General features: G+C 37.7%; 1 protein-coding gene across 7 annotated transcripts in view; it reads right to left on the reverse strand.

The window, feature by feature from the left end:
- The window catches only part of LAMA2 (laminin subunit alpha 2), a 603,913-nt gene that overhangs the window by 172,884 nt on the left and 412,197 nt on the right, over nt 1-18,832 (reverse strand). For all 7 annotated transcript variants that reach the window (XM_036871358.1, XM_036871360.1, XM_036871357.1 and 4 more), the window contains 7 exons: nt 17,043-17,279; nt 15,317-15,460; nt 13,393-13,572; nt 13,096-13,284; nt 12,879-13,012; nt 8,497-8,614; nt 1,175-1,309 (listed from right to left, as the gene is read on the reverse strand). In XM_036871358.1, the coding sequence (XP_036727253.1) occupies nt 1,175-1,309; nt 8,497-8,614; nt 12,879-13,012; nt 13,096-13,284; nt 13,393-13,572; nt 15,317-15,460; nt 17,043-17,279 (1,137 nt within the window). The remainder of the gene's footprint in view (nt 1-1,174; nt 1,310-8,496; nt 8,615-12,878; nt 13,013-13,095; nt 13,285-13,392; nt 13,573-15,316; nt 15,461-17,042; nt 17,280-18,832) is intronic.

The raw sequence follows: 18,832 nt of genomic DNA on the forward strand, positions 1-18,832 counted from the left end.
GACGGCAATGATACAAAGGAAAAATCTTCAAGGAATGAGGTGGGTGACCTGAGGGTTAGTAAATAGCTTCAACAAGCAGGTGTAGTGGGCAAATGGATGGAGACCTGAGATTCAAAGCTAGGTGTTGTTACAGAAGAGAAAACAAGGATGACCTGAAAGTGGCAATGAGGAGCAGGGCCACTGCCCCACCCTCAGGCTCAGGGGAATGAAGAGTGTGAGAAAAAACAGTGGCTTCCACTTGAGAGCACTGCCAGGGGAGTAGTGTGTTGGGAAACCAGGTTTCAGTCTGAGCAAATAAAGAGGACCTCAAAAGAAGAGGGAGATTACGTAGGGGATTTTGCTGATGTCTGGTCATGAGTTCCACAAGGCTCCATGAAAGTTTCAGAAGTTGAGGAGAGGCGGGAAATGAGTTCAGCAGAGGAGACACCCAGAGTTGCGTGGGGACTAGAGTCTGGGGACCCTAAGTGGTGACACAGGGAACCTGAATTTCTCCACAGTCCTGATTGTTCCAGGGGTGACAGAGTAGGGTGTTAGCAGGAACACAATAACAACAAAAAAATAAGAGCAGTCAAATTTTTTAAAGAAATGGTTAAATTATGGGATATCAAATCAAAGATTGTAAAGATTTTAGAGACTATTTAACAACATAATATGCTCATGATATGTACATTTTTTAAAATGCAGAACATAAAACTACACCTACAGTGTTATATAAATCTTCTTTATAAACACATACATAAAATTGGTGGGAAACACATAAAATATTAAATGTTTATCTTATGTTGAATTTTGGGTGACTTTTATTTTTTTCCTTAACACTTTTCTATGATTTCCAAATTTCTTACGAAGAGCTTATTTTTATTTATAATCAGAAAAAAACCCTCATGTGATTTTTAAATAAATCGTTGTGTTGTCTGGTATTTGACTACGATGCTGTTGATAATAATATACTATTTCTTGACATGAGCAGTGGTTCTTCCAGTTATAACTTTTTAATTACTTTAAAAAATGCATAATATGGTAAGTGTATTTTTTCCCCCACGTTCTGTTTCACACACACACACACATTCAGTTAAGTCCCCTGCAGGTTAGCTGACCTCTGAACTCAGTATATGAATATGTGTGAAGAGAAATGAGCACATGGGCTTTGTTCAAGAAAGGCTCAGATGAATACCTGGCATATGGAGGTTTCAGGGTCACACATGCTGCTGTGTCCATGACACTGACATGGAACACAGGTGCCCAGGGCTGGTCCAGGGGTACGGCCACCTGGCTCGGAACGCAGTCGATAAAATCCTGGCATGCATGCCTGAAAGAAAACGAAGCCAATTAGGACAGCCAACTTGGAAATCTTTCTTTAGGAACACTTGGGTTCTTCAGTAGTTAAAAAGAAGGATTTCTTTCCCCCCATCAGCGGTAAAGGCAACACCGCTTAGAAACAATGAATGTCACTTTTGATTCCTAATGTGTATTCTGCCTGGTCCATAGAGTATACACGCAGCATCTGTGTCATCAGACTTTAGCAAAGGAAAGCTGTCATTTGCAAATACCACTCAGCCTGGACAAACTTCAAATAGTCTTCTTTTTCTTGAAAAAGAAGTTTGTTTTTAAATAAAATTGTCTTATGGACTAAAGAGAGAATTCCAATGTCCTTGACAACCTAAAATCTGCTTCCACTGTGCTTGATGGGTAACTAGGAAATGTCCAATGAGACTCGGAAAAAAATTAAATAAATAAAAAAGTGTCACGGTCGTGTTATTTATATCGGTATATTTTGAAGACTATAAAAGTAAGAAATTCAAAATAATAAAAGCTCTACATGTCTTGGGAATATTAGGCCACCAGTAAAATCTATCTTTCCTTGATCTAGTTTTTTCATTTTGCAATAAAAATCTGAGAGCAAACAGGAAACTGCTAGCAAAGCTGACATATGCAAAATCAAGACGTCCATCTTCATTCGGGTTTATTATGTAAATGTATCAAGAAACATCTCTGGCTCTTTGGAAGAAAGCCCATAGCTCTGAAGAGGGAATGAGAACAGTCTTGTGTTTTGGGCTCAGATCTCTTAGCGTGCAAAGCTGCTGCATTTATTAGCCATTGTTTGATTTACGAGTAAGGGATAGGAGTTAGTTTTCCAGATTCCACTGACGATTATAAAGGGATATTAGCAATGTAAAAATTTTTTCACAGGACATTTTGCTCCCATTGATGAGAAAAGTGATTGCTGAATAAGCAGGGGAAAAAAATAGTGAATTAAGAACTTCTTAATGCCTTTGCATCCTTTTGGTTCAGGACTAGGTCATCCAGAGTGGAGTATGTAGAGGCTCCTTAGAATAAAAACGATCAATAGTCAGCACTCTCCTTGTTTGTTTTGATTTGGATAATGTGAGAGTACTTCAACTAAGCATTTAAGAGTCTCTCTGCTTTTATCTCAGCGTATAAGAAATTCTAATGAGATTTAATAATATCCTGGATTTGAGCAAGCTGATAAAACTGGGAATAGTATTCAAAATATTTTGAGTCCTTTTTGTCTTATAGTGGACCTAAGATATTTTAATAAGTTTATTCATATTCTTGAAAATCAAGGTTCATTTTTGCCATTGTTACCAAATAAGGTCTGGAAATTATGGCTGAGGAATTCATTTAAGCATAACTGAAGAAACAATCCAAGGCGTGTTTAAAAATGTTACATAGTATGGTTTGTTCCAGTTCTGGTGTGTGCTGACCGTAGAATAGAATTGGATTTGCTTTATATAGATTTCATCCTTGGATACTTATATAATTATTGTTATTTCACTGGTGTATTTGCTTGGGGTGTGTGTGTGTGTCTTTAAAAATCACACAAATTGAGAGTTCCTAGCTCTACTTTTCGTATCAAACAAAAGTTTAAAAAAAAGTCTTAGAAGAAGAATAACATTAAGAAACGGTATTTTTCATTGAGGAATCATATGAAATTCAATGTTATGGACTGAAATCCGAAGGTGAGCACTGCAGGTGAAGTTTACACCCAGTTTCTCTTATTACTATGGCTCTTCTCTGGAAAGAGTAGGACAAAGTAGAAAAGCACTCCAGTGCAGGTAAAAGTCTGGGCTCCAAGTCAAGCCCCATGTGGAAGCTTTTAGGCCTGTCTATGTGATTCTCAACCCTGGCTGCACATAGAATCGTCTGAGGAGCTTTAAATACGGATACCTGGCTCTGCCCCCAGAGATTCTAATATAATTAGTGGAGACTAGGGCCAGGGTTTGTTGTAAAACTCCCAGGAGGGTCTAATAAGCAGCCAGGATTGAGAGTCACTGGCACATTCCTCATTCCCTGCTGGGAATGTGTGTCTTTGAAGGGCGTACACACTCTGGTACTGCAACATCAATGAATATGGAAGCCTTGATTTTACTAGTTCATTTTGCCTGAGGGATACAGGCAAGTCGTTTGGTGTCGTTGAGATGTGGTTCCCTCATCCCACAAATGAGCAGATGTATTAACTCAGTTGATTTCTGAAGTTTCTACAGTTCTAACACTCTAGATTAATTTTGTGTCCTTATAGATTAAACTTCTGAGTTAGGGAAAAAAAAAAAAAAGAGAGAGAGAGACTATTCTGCCACACAAGAATTAGAAACTTCAAACACATTTTGTAAAGGAATGAGACATATTTATTTCTCTTTAATCTCCTCCTTTCGTGGATGCTGTTTGTATTTATTTTTTCCATTTTTCAAATATTTGAGGATGTTTTTCAAAATCAGACGTTTTTCTTGTCAGTCAACTGGGGCAAAATTCATGAGAATGATTATATTTGAGTTGGGAAAAAAAGAGGAAAGATAATAGCTACTTTTTAAAGTCCCGTCTAAAATTCTTTCTGGAACAACATGAAGAATTACAGAAAAGCAAGTACATAAACACTGTCCTAATCTTATCCCTTTTTTTTCCCTAACTCAAACTTCTCCAAAGTTCTCTTCTTGCCTTGTGCTGAAATTATTCAGAGCTCAATTTTCTTCTGCTCTCCTTCCATCTTTAATTTGTTTTCATAATATGGTATCCCATCATAATGTTAGAATCAAATTGCACAAAAATGTGGGAGGGAGGAAAGAAGGGAATGGGAGACAAAGAGAGTACAGAGCCAACGGGCTCCAGATGCCGGGTTACATAACGCAGAGTTTAACAATAAAAATAGATACTTGTGCTGTGGCCAGTAAAAACACTATCTTGTATCTTTACATGGGTTTTGCAATCAGACAATCCTAGGTTTAATTCCTGTTTCACCACTTACTACATACGACTTATGCAGGTTTTAAATGCTGTGGGCTGAAGCTTCCTCACATGCAATTTAAGGATGTTGTATAACTTACTAGTTGAGTATTAATGTAGCTAGGTTTTTTGAAACAGACTTAGGTAGGTTCAGGTTGCTGTTTTGCTGTTTTCCAACTGTGTGATAAAGGGCAGGTTTCCTAACCTGCCTGAGCTTCCATTTCCTCACCCATAAAATGGGAATTATAATGTGCTCAACGATGTTGGTGTAAGTGTATTAGGGAATGCACTTGACATTGTGCAGGATACAGTAGGCACTCAAAAAATGGTCAGTTTTGTGTGTTTTTTTAATAGGGTTGTTGTGAGGATTAAATGCGATGATGTGTGTGTAGTGCTTGAAATACAATAAATCAATATGGGTGCCTCTATTCCAGATGATTTTTTAGATACAGTCATCTAGAATACACTGAAAACAAAGGCAACAGTGATTGTTCTACACTGCATTGGGAAACAAAATTACAATGTATGCCACTTACCCATACCATGTTCTTTAATGTTTTAATGTATATGAAAAGAGTCTTTGGGTCTTCCATGTGCAACTGAAGTGGTAAAGAGCATCCCTAGAAATGTGCATGTGTAAGAAAAAAAGTCTAGTCTCACTATTTTGTCTTTTGAGTTTTATGAGTTGATAATAGGTACTGTTTGAGGATTTTTGTTTGAAGATTTAAAAAATTATTGTTGATAGCCAATTGACGGCTTGTGAGTGGTGATCCAGTACACACTAGCCACTCAACTGTGAGCCAGAAGCCCTATTAAAACATGATGGAAAGGGGAAACAAGATGAAATGAGCAAAATATCATTAGGAGATCACCTGTGAATTTCTGACTTCCATGATCTTATTGCAGAGAACCACATATTCAGCATTGAATAGTTTCCATTTCTACCTACAACCTAACCTGAGTTTAGGTCAGTTTAGGCAACAGTGTTAACCGAGACAACAGTGAGGAGTAGCTTAGGTAAAGTACGGTAAACTCAACGGCTCCCACACCAACAAATGTGGTGAAGAAATTGTGTTCTTTATTTGACTTCTAAAGGTAGCCTAAGTCTCTACTTCAAATCATAAATTATAATAAGTAGGCATTTCTAGAACTGACATTTTTAATGAACAGGGCTACAGTGTTATAACCCTACAGGTAATAGGCAAGGCTAAGTGTCTTCACAACTGGCTATATTTACAACGGTAACCAACACTTAATTTTGTTTCTTTGCAACCACATTTCTGGATAAAAACATGAAATGAGTAGCTTGTAAATGCAAATGTCTCTAGGATATCTTACATTTGGTGAAAATATTGTAAAGGAATTGCTTTGTGTATTCATGACCCAAAGCATATGTTACTAGAATGGGATGTATTATTTCAAAACTGTCCTTAGTTCTTGCTTTGATGATTAGATTTTATGCCTGAGTAATTACACTCTAGATTCAAGATGAATTATAAATAAGATGTATAATGGATTAGAGGCAATGGGTTGTGGAGAAAACCTCAGGTAGCTTATTATAAGAGATAGGTCTTTATCCCCTAATCTCTCCTCTAAGATATTACTGTAATTATTGTCTGTCAACAGGAGCTTAAGTGAAATTCACAGGACATAGGTGAAGCCACCAATGCAGATAATAGTTTGTATGTGTTTCTAGTTTTTCTTGATTTTCTTCATATATCATTGGCTTTATTTGTATTTGTATTGGCTAATTTATATTTTCATATAATGATGGAAAATTACTAAAATTAATGGGAAAGTATGTTTTAGAATATACTATTTAAAAAGCCTGCTGATCATAATAAGATGAATTGTAACATTTCAAATCTGGAATGGAAGGTAGATTGCATTAAAATAATTTGCTACTCTGCTAATATTTTTGTTCATAAGTGAAGAGTATTCTTTAAATAAATGCAGAAAAATATAGCTGTAGTAACTTTCTCTTCAAGATAGCTAAGGTCAATCGACTACTTAATATCTTGTATAGCAAAATAACATTGCAGAATTAGAGAATGTTAGAACTTCAAAACCCAACCTGTAATTTTATAGATTGGATAACTATATAATAACTAAGGCCTATAGCAATTAAGGCATTGACCAAGGTTACACAGTGAAACAGCAGTACAGCCAAACACTCCCTGGGATAAATAAAATTCCACCTCTTGTCTAGAAAAATCTCAAATTCAATCTTTTATCTTTTTCATGCTCATTGGAAAGGTAGCATATTTTGTATGTGCCTCTGTCACTGCCTCATTTTTCACATCTACAATGTGCGTGCATATATATATTTCACACATATTGGGTTGTGCATATAGGTACAATATATATACTTACTGGTGCATGTACAAATGTATACATGTGTATGTACGAGTTATGATTTAATAATGAGATGGATTATTTGGTCACTTATTAGATCAAAATAGGCACATTCAAATAAATATTGCTGTTCAGAGCAGTCACAAAACTATAAAATTCTTCCAAGGATATTTCACAGATATTTGCAGTTATTCTTATGAAATTTGTTTTCTGACCTGGGTGGAATTCATACAATGGCAACTAAGTTGAATGACATTTCAATTTACAAAGGAGCTTTTATATGTATGATTTCATTTAAATTAATCTTCATGATGATTCTATGGGTACGAAAACCCCAAAGTTCAGTAACAAAGAGCAAATGTCCTGTTCAAGTGGAGAAGCTAGGGAGGCTTCACCGAGCCCAAACTCCTTTTTCCTTTTCATTGTACCACGCCACCTCTCAAGAGAGCTATAGCCATTGTTTTCAAGTGTACTTCACCTGCCTTCTGAGCCATACTTAATAAAACTTCTCAAATCCTATTTACAAAAGATATACAAAATTACAGTCCTCCCTCACTATCTGCCAGGAGATTAGTTCCATGAGTCTCTGTCGATGCTTAAGTCCCAGAGTCGGCTCTCTCATATCTGCTGGTACGGCGTTAGTGGATTCAACCAACCACGGATGGAATTTCTGATCTGCAGTTGGTTGGATCTGTGGCCTGGAAACCCGTGGAGGGTCCATTGTATATTTACTGAAAAAAATTCATACATAAGTGGACCCAGGCAGTTCAAACCCATGTTGTTCAAGGGTCAACTGTATTTATAAATAAATCAATAGTTAGATCTATAACTACTTATTCCATTAATAACATTATTAACCATATTGACTTTGGTTATTATTATTATGACTACTACCAGGCACTGTGATAAGTGCTTAAGTTCTAGTTCATTTAGCCTTCATGTGATTCTTGGGCTGTAGGTACGGGAGATATTAAAAATATCTAACTAGTACGTAGTGGCCACCAACCAATCTGACTAAGGGGAAAGAATCCATGCTGTAGGGCTGGAGCAGGTCCTGGAGGCCCCTCCCAGGCCAGCCTTTATTTGTTGCACTGTGGAGAGGACTATAGGGTCTACAGGAGAAGGGGTGAGTGTGGTGGCAGTTACTCAGGGGCTTGGAAATTTACCAGCTGAAGCTTAAGCAGGTGTACAAGCTGCACAAGGTCTCAGCCTTAGTATATGATGAAGTGGAGATTCAAATCCAGGCCACTTTTTCAGCAATTCTACCTCTCCCTAGATCATACTCTTCCTATTAAGATTTAATATTTGTAAAAATTAAATTGGTTCCACAAAATAAAGATCTAGAAAATTGACCAATTCTGAAGATAGTCAAAGGAATATCCTAGAAAGTAAAAAATGCAGTTTTAAAAATATAATGACTGAGTGACAGTGGCACTATTGGAACAATTTATGTCCTTCTGAGAAGCCTGTGTTAAAGGGAACAGTCTGATATTTATTGCCTAAGTTTTGTCATGTTCTATATAAAAACAATCTTTCAAATCCCAATATTATCTTGTCTCATAATCACTGCAGTTTAAATGTCTCTGTTCAGAAAAGGTGCCAAGAAAACAGATCAGCTACAAGAAAGGGGCCTTTAGAAAACATTCTTATTTCCTGACTGTTTCATATTTTTACAAATCTTTTCATTTTTATTAGATATTTCCCTTGAGTTGTGATTCCTACTTCTAGGGAGCAATGACATCATGGTCTTCTTACTGCGTCTCATATTGTGAGTGGAAGATCAGATAAAATAGGTTGAGGGTATGCCTTAAAGTAAAACTGATTGCAGTAAAGGTGGTCCTGGGAGTATTTCCATTTGGCTGGTTGAGTGGGGCTTAAGAAGGTTAGTTGGAGCCAGCTTACCTCACAGGACAAGCCAGAATAGCCTGCGGGACAATCACATCTTTCTATCAAGTGAGCTGGAGGAGTCATTGCTGTGATGCGTCCTTGTTCAGCTACCTCCATTGAGATTTCAGAAATCCTGGAACAGCGAGCAAATACTTAGATGGGGGTACCAGTAAATTAAGCTTACCTAGCAAACACTCAATCCTGAAAGAAGGGTCTTCTCAAGGTTTTGTCAACAACCACAAACTTGTTCTATTGTTTTGAAGCTGCTAAATTCCAGGGGCTCCGTGTGCCACATCTTATTCCAGCATCTTTGCTTCCCCAAAGGGTGAGATTACACATTAGCAAAATATTCACATGAATCATAAAGCGTTTAGGAAATTAGATGTCTGATGTCCTATTGAGAAGTTATTATAAAGAGTTTTCCTCCCACTTTTAAAAATGTGAGTGGCTTCAGGTAGACATGGCCAATTAGTTAGACATTTTCATTCTTTCAAACAGACCACCCAAGGTCATTCCCTGTTGGAAAATCTCCAGTCGTTACTAGTGAAATTGCTTTTAATTTGCAACCGGTCCCAATTTCTTGCTCTTGAATCTCTGAACGTCCTTTCAAGAACTTTAGAAAACCATCTAGGAAACAACTGAGCATAAGCTAGTAATATTGATATCTTTCTGAGGATAAAGAACTTCTCAAATTAGTCTTTTGTTAACTTTATTGAATAAATCCTTCAAGTATCTTAATCCACCCTTCCTATTGGTGGAAAGGTCCTTATAATTGAAAAAAATTATTCGCAATAAAAATGCTGATACCCTTTGTAATAATTTGAAATTATACATTAAAAAATATACACAGTCCGGGCGTCCCTGGTGGCGCAGTAGTTGAGAATCTGCCTGCTAATGCAGGGAACACGGGTTCGAGCCCTGGTCTGGGAAGATCCCACATGCCGCGGAGCAACTAGGCCCGTGAGCCACAACTACTGAGCCTGCGCGTCTGGAGCCTGTGCTCCGCAACAAGAGAGGCCACGATAGTGAGAGGCCCGCGCACCGCGATGAAGAGTGGCCCCCGCTTGCCACAACTGGAGAAAGCCCTCGCACAGAAACGAAGACCCAACACAGCCACAAATAAAAAAAACAAAAAACAAAAAACACACAGTCCATAAACGCAGACTGTTTCATGACTAACTGGTAACATGAAATGTTCTGCAAATAAACTTTTAAATGAGACAATGAATAGTTGTGCTTCAATAAAACGCACCTCTAATAGCTTAAGGAGCTTGAATCATAAACTTTATAACAAGAATAGGTAGGTTTTACTGACACTGAATTATGAATGTGCATTCTGACTTGGCTCCCATTGTAATCTACAATCTGAAGACCAGCCAGCCTTTATGAAACACATGTTCAGTTGAAATTCAGATTTCATGCTCCCCTCATTATAGGACGCACAGCAGCTGTGATCTGTAAATGAACCACTCCCGTCTTACAAGAAAGACTCTGGGTTCTCTGAGGGAGTAGGAAGGTAACTCGGTGTTTGTTGCAAAGTCATCTCTGCTAGTATCTCATGGCATTTTATAACCTGAGGAGTTTCTAGCATCACCTTCCTTTCTCTGGCACATGCATGCACACAACAGACTAGTGAGTATTTAAAAACCAAGTGAAACCTGAATGGTGTTAGCAACAGACATTTCTGCAACACATCATTATTTTTCCTCAGGGAATCAGAGAGGAATTGTTTTGCTTGAATCAGGGATTTGGCCAAACTCAGGCATCTATTTAAATGAATACTGAAAAACAAAGTCGTTAAGTTCTTCAAATAAATGTAAGAGAGGACAAAAGCAAAGAAAAAAGAAAATTTCAGCATTGCAATATGTACAAAGTCAGAACCTCAAACCACATGTATAACAAACTCTCTGCTTCTGAGACTATTTAAATTTGTAACTGAATAAAGATGCAGGGTTATGTGTTAACTACTTTGAGAGGAAGACTCAAACATATCTCTGACCTTTGTCAAAATTCCACTGTCTTACAAAATCAAGGGCTGATCCACTGCTTTATTTGTTTTTATCGTTACTAGATGTTCACTCTAGTTTTTATTGAGCCTAGAAAAAGTGAAGTATTTACTTACTCTAGTGTTTAAAAAAAGGAACTCCTAAGCCAAAGGATATTATTTAGTGAGGTATATGAAATAAAGTGATAAGAGAAAGAGACTTATGGGGAAAAAAGCAACCTTACAGCGAAGAAGGGTGGAATCCGTGTGAGAGAGGCAAAGAAAGCGTAATAAAAAATGCATGACAACATTGTTTCTACCAGATCCACTAACAAAATGTTCTCTCTACTACCAAACTTTTTTACTGAAGCATGGAACAATTTCAAAATAACATATTTTCACACTCACAAAGTCACCTGCAGTCTTCTAGGACATGCAAACCTGCTTTGGCTTCTGTCACCTAATTTACATTTGAAATTCTAAAATAATTAACAATATAACTGACAAGATATTTTGGTATATGTTTTTTTAAATTATTTCATATAAAAGAATCTCCTGTTTGGGATTGACATGTACACACTGCTATATTTAAAATAGATAACCAACAAGGACCTACTGTAAAAAACAAAACAAAACAAAACAAAAAAGAATCTCCTGTTAGAAATGAGAAACATGAAAAAAATCAAAACAATATAGACTTAAAAGTAAATTTTTGTCCTTGATTTGGTCCCTACTTTCGGTACAATCAGAAGAGCAATATGGATCTTCTACAACAAAGAAAGGATTTTCTGCTACATGTTTAACAGTGTAAACATTTGAAACATGGTATTTTTTTAAGGTATTTTATTTTCTTTCTTTATTTTTTAATTTTTTATTTTATTGCTTTTAACATCTTTATTGGAGTATAATTGCTTTACAGTGGTGCTTTTCTGCTTTTCTGCTTTATAATAAAGTGAATCAGCTATACATATATCCCCATATCTCCTCCCTCTTGTATCTCCCTCCCACCCTCCCTACCCCACCCCTCTAGGTGGTCACAAAGCACCGAGCTGATCTCCCTGTGCTATGTGGCTGCTTCCCACTAGCTATGTATTTTACATAGTAGTATATATAAGTCCATGGTAGTATATGTAAGTCCATGCTGGGACGAAGTGAAACATGGTATTTTTATATTCATTGGTTTGTCAATGAGAGGGTTCATAATTTTGTTTTCTTTTGTTTTCCTGCACTGATCTACTATTTTGTTATATAAGATTATTTCTAAACATCTATTGATTTCATATTCTTATAGACACAACAGAGAAGCTAATATGCCAGAGAAGTTGAGACTATGTGTATGGACTCAACTCAACTTTCTGCCTCCATGGCATACATTTAGCTACATCTGCGCAGTTCCTCATTTTATCTCATTAGATAAGTTTTCCCTTATACTTGAGGCACATGACCTCAAGTATACTCATGTATACTCATGATGTTGAAGTATCCTGGCTTCTCCATTATTTATTTTCTCTTTATTCTATCATTTTTTAATTTATATTTTGCTACTAATTCCTCTCCTTCCCCAGCGCCATGGTATATAAACATGCTTACTTCTCTCTCCCATTAAACAATACTCCCTTGACCTTTGACATGACCTCATTCCTCCCATTTATGATTTTGTTCATGGATAACAATAGTCTACATTCATAATATTAGGTTCATTGCATCCCATTCATTCCTCAAAACCTTGAGACTATTTCTGCCCCAGGACTTCACTAAAACTGGTATTATGAATGTCACCAGTGTGATCCTAAGTGTCAGTTTCAAAGAGCCTCCTTTTAATTGTCCTCTTTGGGTCATACGAAAAACCATACCTACTCCCTTATAGTATTCTCATCCTTTGGCTTTCATGACATTCATTCTTGTTCTTCTTCCGTGTACTTTCCTAGTCAATGTGATTCCCAGTCTTTTCACATCATAAGGCACAGGGAAAATGGCAATATAGTATGGCACACTGGGGTGAACAGATGAGAATGCATATGGTTGGGAGAGACAGGACCAACTTGGCCCTGCCTGGTTCCCCTGACGGTTGAAGGAGGATACCTTCTCAGCAATCTTACAACCTATTTATAGCACAGCAGTGAATTCTCTCTATCCTGCAGGACATCTTCTCCTGAATTTCTGCCTGACATCTAAGATTCACCATGTCAAAGATCAATTCAATATTTTTCCCCTTAATCTTGCTTCTGATTCTGTTTCCCTTTAGGGGGAAATGGCAGTAATTTCCACCAGATGACCTGGACGCCATCCTTGACTAGTCTTCTATCATCACACTCCCAAACCAAACTTTTAAATCTTTCTTGTCTGATGTCTTACTGATCTCTCTTATAGACTCTAGAATAAGAAATTAACTTGGATATTCATTATAGTTTACCTGCTTTGTCTCATGATATTTCCATAGGTAGCCTTGATAAGAATATAATGGATATCATATAGTACATCCAAGAAGTCTTCACGGGTCACAGTTCTACTAATTCGAGGATCATCACCATAATATTTCCATTTTTTCTGTTAACAAGAAAAGAAACCACTTTGCCAAAACCGACTGCAAATCCATTGGCATCCTGGCACCCAAAAACTAACCACCTTACCTCTGTCATTTCAATTTCATGCCTTGTCAACTGGCCAATTAGAGGAGCAGCCATATGCCTGATGATAATTCTCGCATGACTAGGAGTCCCACCTCGAATGATAACTTGTGGGTTATATGTAGAGAAACCTGTCTCTTCCCGGGCCTCAAAATAGATTGTGTACTTGAGTTTGCCACCATAGGCCATCAACTGATAAAACAGAATGAGGAATGATGAGTTAGATAAATCTCCAAATAGCATTATTCTAAAAACATATTTTATTTTGTTCTCATGTGACTTCAAAGTTCTCGTCCTTACCTTCTTTCCTTCAAATTGTTCTGGAAGTTTCCAATAAAAAGGTTCCAAATGGAGATCTTGTCTCACCAGATCCATGTTTGCAACAATCTCTGGATGTTGAAAAATGATGCCTCTGGTAGTTGTGTGCTGCAGCGCCTCATCCACCAGGGGCAGAATGGTCTGCTCAGGCTTCAGAGTCACCTGCATGGGATCAAAACACAGCAGGGGGCTGAGTTTAAGTCTTTGGAGGCCTCCTTTAAACTTAACCTCCAAAATTTACAAGCAGCTCATGAAACTCAATATCAGAAAAACAAACAACCCAATCCAAAAATGGGCAGAAGACCTAAATAGACATTTCTCCAAAGAAGATACACAGCTTGCCAACAAACACATGAAACAATGCTCAACATCACTAATCATTAGAGAAATGCAAATCAAAACTACAATGAGATATTACCTCACACCAGTCAGAATGGCCATCATCAAAAAATCTACAAACAATAAATGCTGGAGAGGGTGTGGAGAAAAGGGAACCCTCTTGCGCTGTTGGTGGGAATGTAAATTGATACAGCCACTATGGAGAACAGTATGGAGGTTCCTTAAAAAACTAAAAATAGAACTACCATACGACCCAGCAATCCCACTACTGGGCATATATCCTGAGAAAACCATAATTCAAAAAGAGTCATGTACCACAATGTTCATTGCAGCTCTATTTACAATAGGCAGGACATGGAAGCAACCTAGGTGTCCATCGACAGATGAATGGATAAAGAAGATGTGGTGCATATATACAATGAAATATTACTCAGCCATAAAAAGAAACGAAACTGAGTTATTTGTAGTGACGTGGAGGGACCTAGAGTCTGTCACACAGAGTGAAGTAAGTCAGAAAGACAAAAACAAATACTGAATGCTAACACATATATATGGAATCTAAAAAAAAAAAAGTGGTTCTGAAGAACCTAGGGGCAGGACAGGAATAAAGACACAGATGTAGAGAATGGACTTGAGGAGACGGGGAAGGGGACGGGGAAGCTGGGATGAAGTGAGAGCGTGGCATGGACATATATACACTACTAAATGTAAAATAGACAGCTAGTGGGAAGCAGCCGCATAGCACAGGGAGATCAGCTCGGTGCTTTGTGTCCACCTAGAGGGGTGGGGTAGGGAGGGTGAGAGGGAGACACAAGAGGGAGGAGATATGGGGATATATGTATATGTATGGCTGATTGACTTTGTTATACAGCAGAAACTAACACACCACTGTAGAGCAATTATACTCCAATAAAGATGTTAAAAAAAAAAAGAGTGATAGACTGCATGTCTATCTGCAGCCCCATCCCCTTCTGATGAAGTGTTCTCATGAGAAACAGAACTCGTGCACAATGAACAGGTAGGAGAGGGGATAAACCCTTCTGGCTTGTTTGCATAGTGAAATCCACAACATCTGTGAAAACCGGTCTTTTACACTAACAATAAATAGAGTTTAAAAGTAGGAAGAGTTAAAGGAAAATTAAGGCAAACTGAACTTTTTTCCACCCTAAAGAGCGACGATTCTCTAAGCCTGGTTGGACTAAATGTGCAAGTTCTGGTTTTCATTACCGCGTGAACACACATCTCTCTCCCCACTCTGGTGCCCTTGCTCTTCAGAAGGCAGCTGCTTCCCATCCCCAAACATAACATTTCCCTTATAACGTTTTCCTTTTTCACTCGGCATCTATTTCCTTATCCGCAATAAATGAACTCTTTTAAAGGCAGGATAAAAACGACATTTACTCCAACTGTCTAATGGCACACGGCCCCTCTACCAGTTCTAAACGTGCGCAGGGGAAAAGGTTACTTAAATGTTTTGCCATTTCCTCCTACCCCTCAGTGCCTGGCTAAAAGACGCCAGCAGGAACTAACATTATACCATTACATGGCTCAGCAGGTCCTTACTCACCCACGTATGGATCAGGCCTTTTGCTTCAGAGCACTGAGTAGTGGCGCCGAAGCAATAGCAGCTGCTGCAGCCAAGTGGGTTCTTGGCCTCAAGTCCGAATTTGCCAGGCCGGCACCTGTCACAGCGGACGCCTTCCACATTCACCTGAAGAAAGATGAGAGATCCTCAGGGTCCATACGGTGACATGTGAGAGAAATAAACTCAAGAATGAATAACAGGAGCACATTTTAAAGACAATGAAACAAAAAAGAATGCTGAATATCAGACTCACATCTCAAATAGCATACGTAGTTAATCTCTTTGTTAGCATGGCATGGGTCTAAAAAAATGCTTTATTTATAAATACATGCATTACTAAGGATATTGTATATTGTTTTTTAAATTTAAGCAGTACATTTCCCATTATTCCACTGTGAGGAATATGAAAGAGTCATGAGAATTTTGAAAGCAAAATAAAAACATTGATTCCTAGACAGTGGTGTGATGCAAAGCTGTAAAAAACAGGCAGGCTGTTAAAATATAGATTTATATAATTATTATTGAATACTGTATATACACACATACAGCATGTATTAAGTATAATGTATAATCATAATATGTAATAATGCAGCATCATACTTTGTGCTTTGTCTAGGACTTTTAATGGCAGAACCTTCCATTTTCCTAAATTCTCAAGACTCTTAACAACCACTCCCTAGATTTCATCTTTCTGTTTCCTCTGACTCTCTTTGCATAGACTTTTTCTTGAAAAGATACTTCTGATACAGTCTTTACTGCATTTATCCTGGGATTGATTTTCCAGAAATATCTAAGGGAGAAAAAAATCCTTCTTACTCTTTTTTTTTAAAATTTATTTTATTTTTATTTACTTTTGGCTGCGTTGGGTCTTTGTTGCTGCACGCGGGCTTTCTCTAGTTGCAGCGAGTGGGGGCTACTCTTTGTTGTGGTGCGCTGGCTTCTCATTGTGGTGGCTTCTCTTGTTGCAGAGCATGGGCTCTAGGCTCGTGGGCTTCAGTAGTTGTGGCTCATGGGTTCTAGAGCGCAGGCTCAGTAGTTGTGGCACACGGGCTTAGTTGCTCCGCGGCATGTGGGATCTTCCCGGACCAGGGCTCGAACCCATGTCCCCTGTGTTGGCAGGTGGATTCTTAACCACTGCACCACCAGGGAAGCCCTTCTTACCCTTTTTAATTGGCTGTTTTCCTACGTCATTTAACAATATTAATGAGGACTGAAATTTGCATATAGTTACTGTTTGTAATGTCAGTGCTTATACGTGATGAAATTTTACTGAACTTCCACAGCAGTAAATATATTTTTCAGTGTACAGTGATTGCGGATTAATTTGAGGAGAAATTTTTTTTTTTAAATAAACCTTATCATTTAGCTGCGATTTTCTCTGATGATGCTTAAGATAACTGTCTTTTTTTTCTCTCCCACATTATTCTTGTTGAAGCAAAGTGAATATGTAAAGACAAACTGAACTTTACTGTCAAAAATATATCATTTATATGAGCTAGAAAAATACGCTGGGTTTTGGTTGAAAATCAGTTCTTAAAAATCAGTGCTTATCTGTATGCTAGAAAAAAACTGTGTCTGGCAATGAATTTTCATTTGTCTGTCTGTTTGGCCTAATGATGCAGGAATAAATAACTGAATGAAGTTAAAACTGAGCAATGGAAATAGAATTGAGTAAGGTTTTTCCTTACTGAATTTTGGCAGCACATACCTTACAAGTACACTGCCCAGTCTTATCGATACAGGAGCATTTTTTAGTCTCTAAATCACAGGTTGAGTCATCAGTCCCTGGCAGGAAGCAGTCACAGGGATTGCAGTGAGGGTAGTTCCACTGGCCTTGATTGCACTCTGTACATTTTGCACCAGAGAATTTGGGGCGACAGTTGCATTGCCCCGTGTTTATATTGCATTGGAAATCCAAGGATCCCACTGAGCTGCAGTTACAAGGCTATGGAGGAGATAAAAACAGCAATGATTAACACCATTTCATGGGCAATATCTTTAAATTTTAATTCTAATGTTTCTATGCTTCCATTAAGCACATATTAATCATGTGTCTGTTATATGCTTTGTAGTGTTCTAGTTTAGTCGCTTGGGAAACATCAGTGAACATAATGTTAAAATTGCTTTCTGCATTTACTAAAATATATGAGTGCCCAGAAACCATAAAGCTATTGAATAAGAAAGAAACTGTTTTCTCTGTCTTTGTGGTGAGCAGGAGTTAGGTATAGGTTTTCTTCAAATACTTCTTCTTTTTTTTTTTTTAATTTTTATGGCTGTGTTGGGTCTTCGTTTCTGTGCGAGGGCTTTCTCTAGTTGTGGCAAGTGGGGGCCACTCTCCATCGCGGTGCACGGGCCTCTCACTATCGCGGCCTCTCTTGTTGCGGAGCACAGGCTCCAGACGCGCAGGCTCAGTAATTGTGGCTCACGGGCCCAGCTGCTCTGCGGCATGTGGGATCTTCCCAGACCGGAGCTCGAACCCGTGTCTCCTGCATTAGCAGGCAGATTCTCAATCGCCGCGCCACCAGGGAAGCCCTTCAAATACTTCTTACTTCAAAGATTGAACTTTAGACAAAGCCATTTTACCTTATCATTTCATTTTTATAGCATTTATTGTATAGAGACATACCTTACAGTCTAATGTAGGGAGAGAAGTAAATACATAAATATAACACAGTGGAATAAGCATGGTATAATAGGGAAAATGCAAAATGCTATGAGAATGTATGAAAAGCACCAAGCCAGATGTGGGGAAGCCAGGGAGAATTTAGAGGAGAAGTGATATCTAAGATGTTGTGTTTTAGAGTTAGGTTTGCAGAAAAGCCCAAACTGAGGTGGTTTGCTGGTAACCTTTTTTCTTCTTCCTAGATATGCATAGGATTTTCTCTTTATATATGAAATTTGAAATTTTGCTAGAATTTTTTTTTTAATGCTCATTCCAAACCTTTTATTTCAAACACTAAAAAAAAAAAAAAAAAAGTAAAAGTTTAAGCAATTAAAAAGTGATGAGACCATTAAAAAATTCCTATTGCTAGGGTGATGAGAGGCCCTTGGAAAATTTTAACCTATACAAACAAATAAGACTGGATTAAACACATTCCAGAGTACTGAAGTTATTAAGATTATTAGACTGTGAAATATGCTGCCAAGGAAGTGCCAGATCCACCACCTCTTGAGACACTTAAAACTCAACTAACAAAACAGTACAAAGTGTATTTCTGGGAAAAGGAAACTAGCACAGAAGGGGATCAAGCTACTAATTCAAGATATCTTTTTATTTTCCTTCTGATATTCATGTTTAAGCAGCTACTTTTTTTTTTTTTAAGAGGGAGGAGATATGGGGTTATATGTATACGTATAGCTGACTCACTTTGTTATACAGCAGAAACTAACACACCATTGTAAAGCAATTAGATTCCAAAAAAGATGTTAAAAAAATATTAAAAACATAAAAAATTTAAAAAATAAAATAAAATGCCAAGTTTTGCTAGAATTTTTAAA

Source organism: Balaenoptera musculus, chromosome 12 (assembly GCF_009873245.2).
Source record: "Balaenoptera musculus isolate JJ_BM4_2016_0621 chromosome 12, mBalMus1.pri.v3, whole genome shotgun sequence".
NCBI lineage: Eukaryota > Metazoa > Chordata > Mammalia > Artiodactyla > Balaenopteridae > Balaenoptera > Balaenoptera musculus.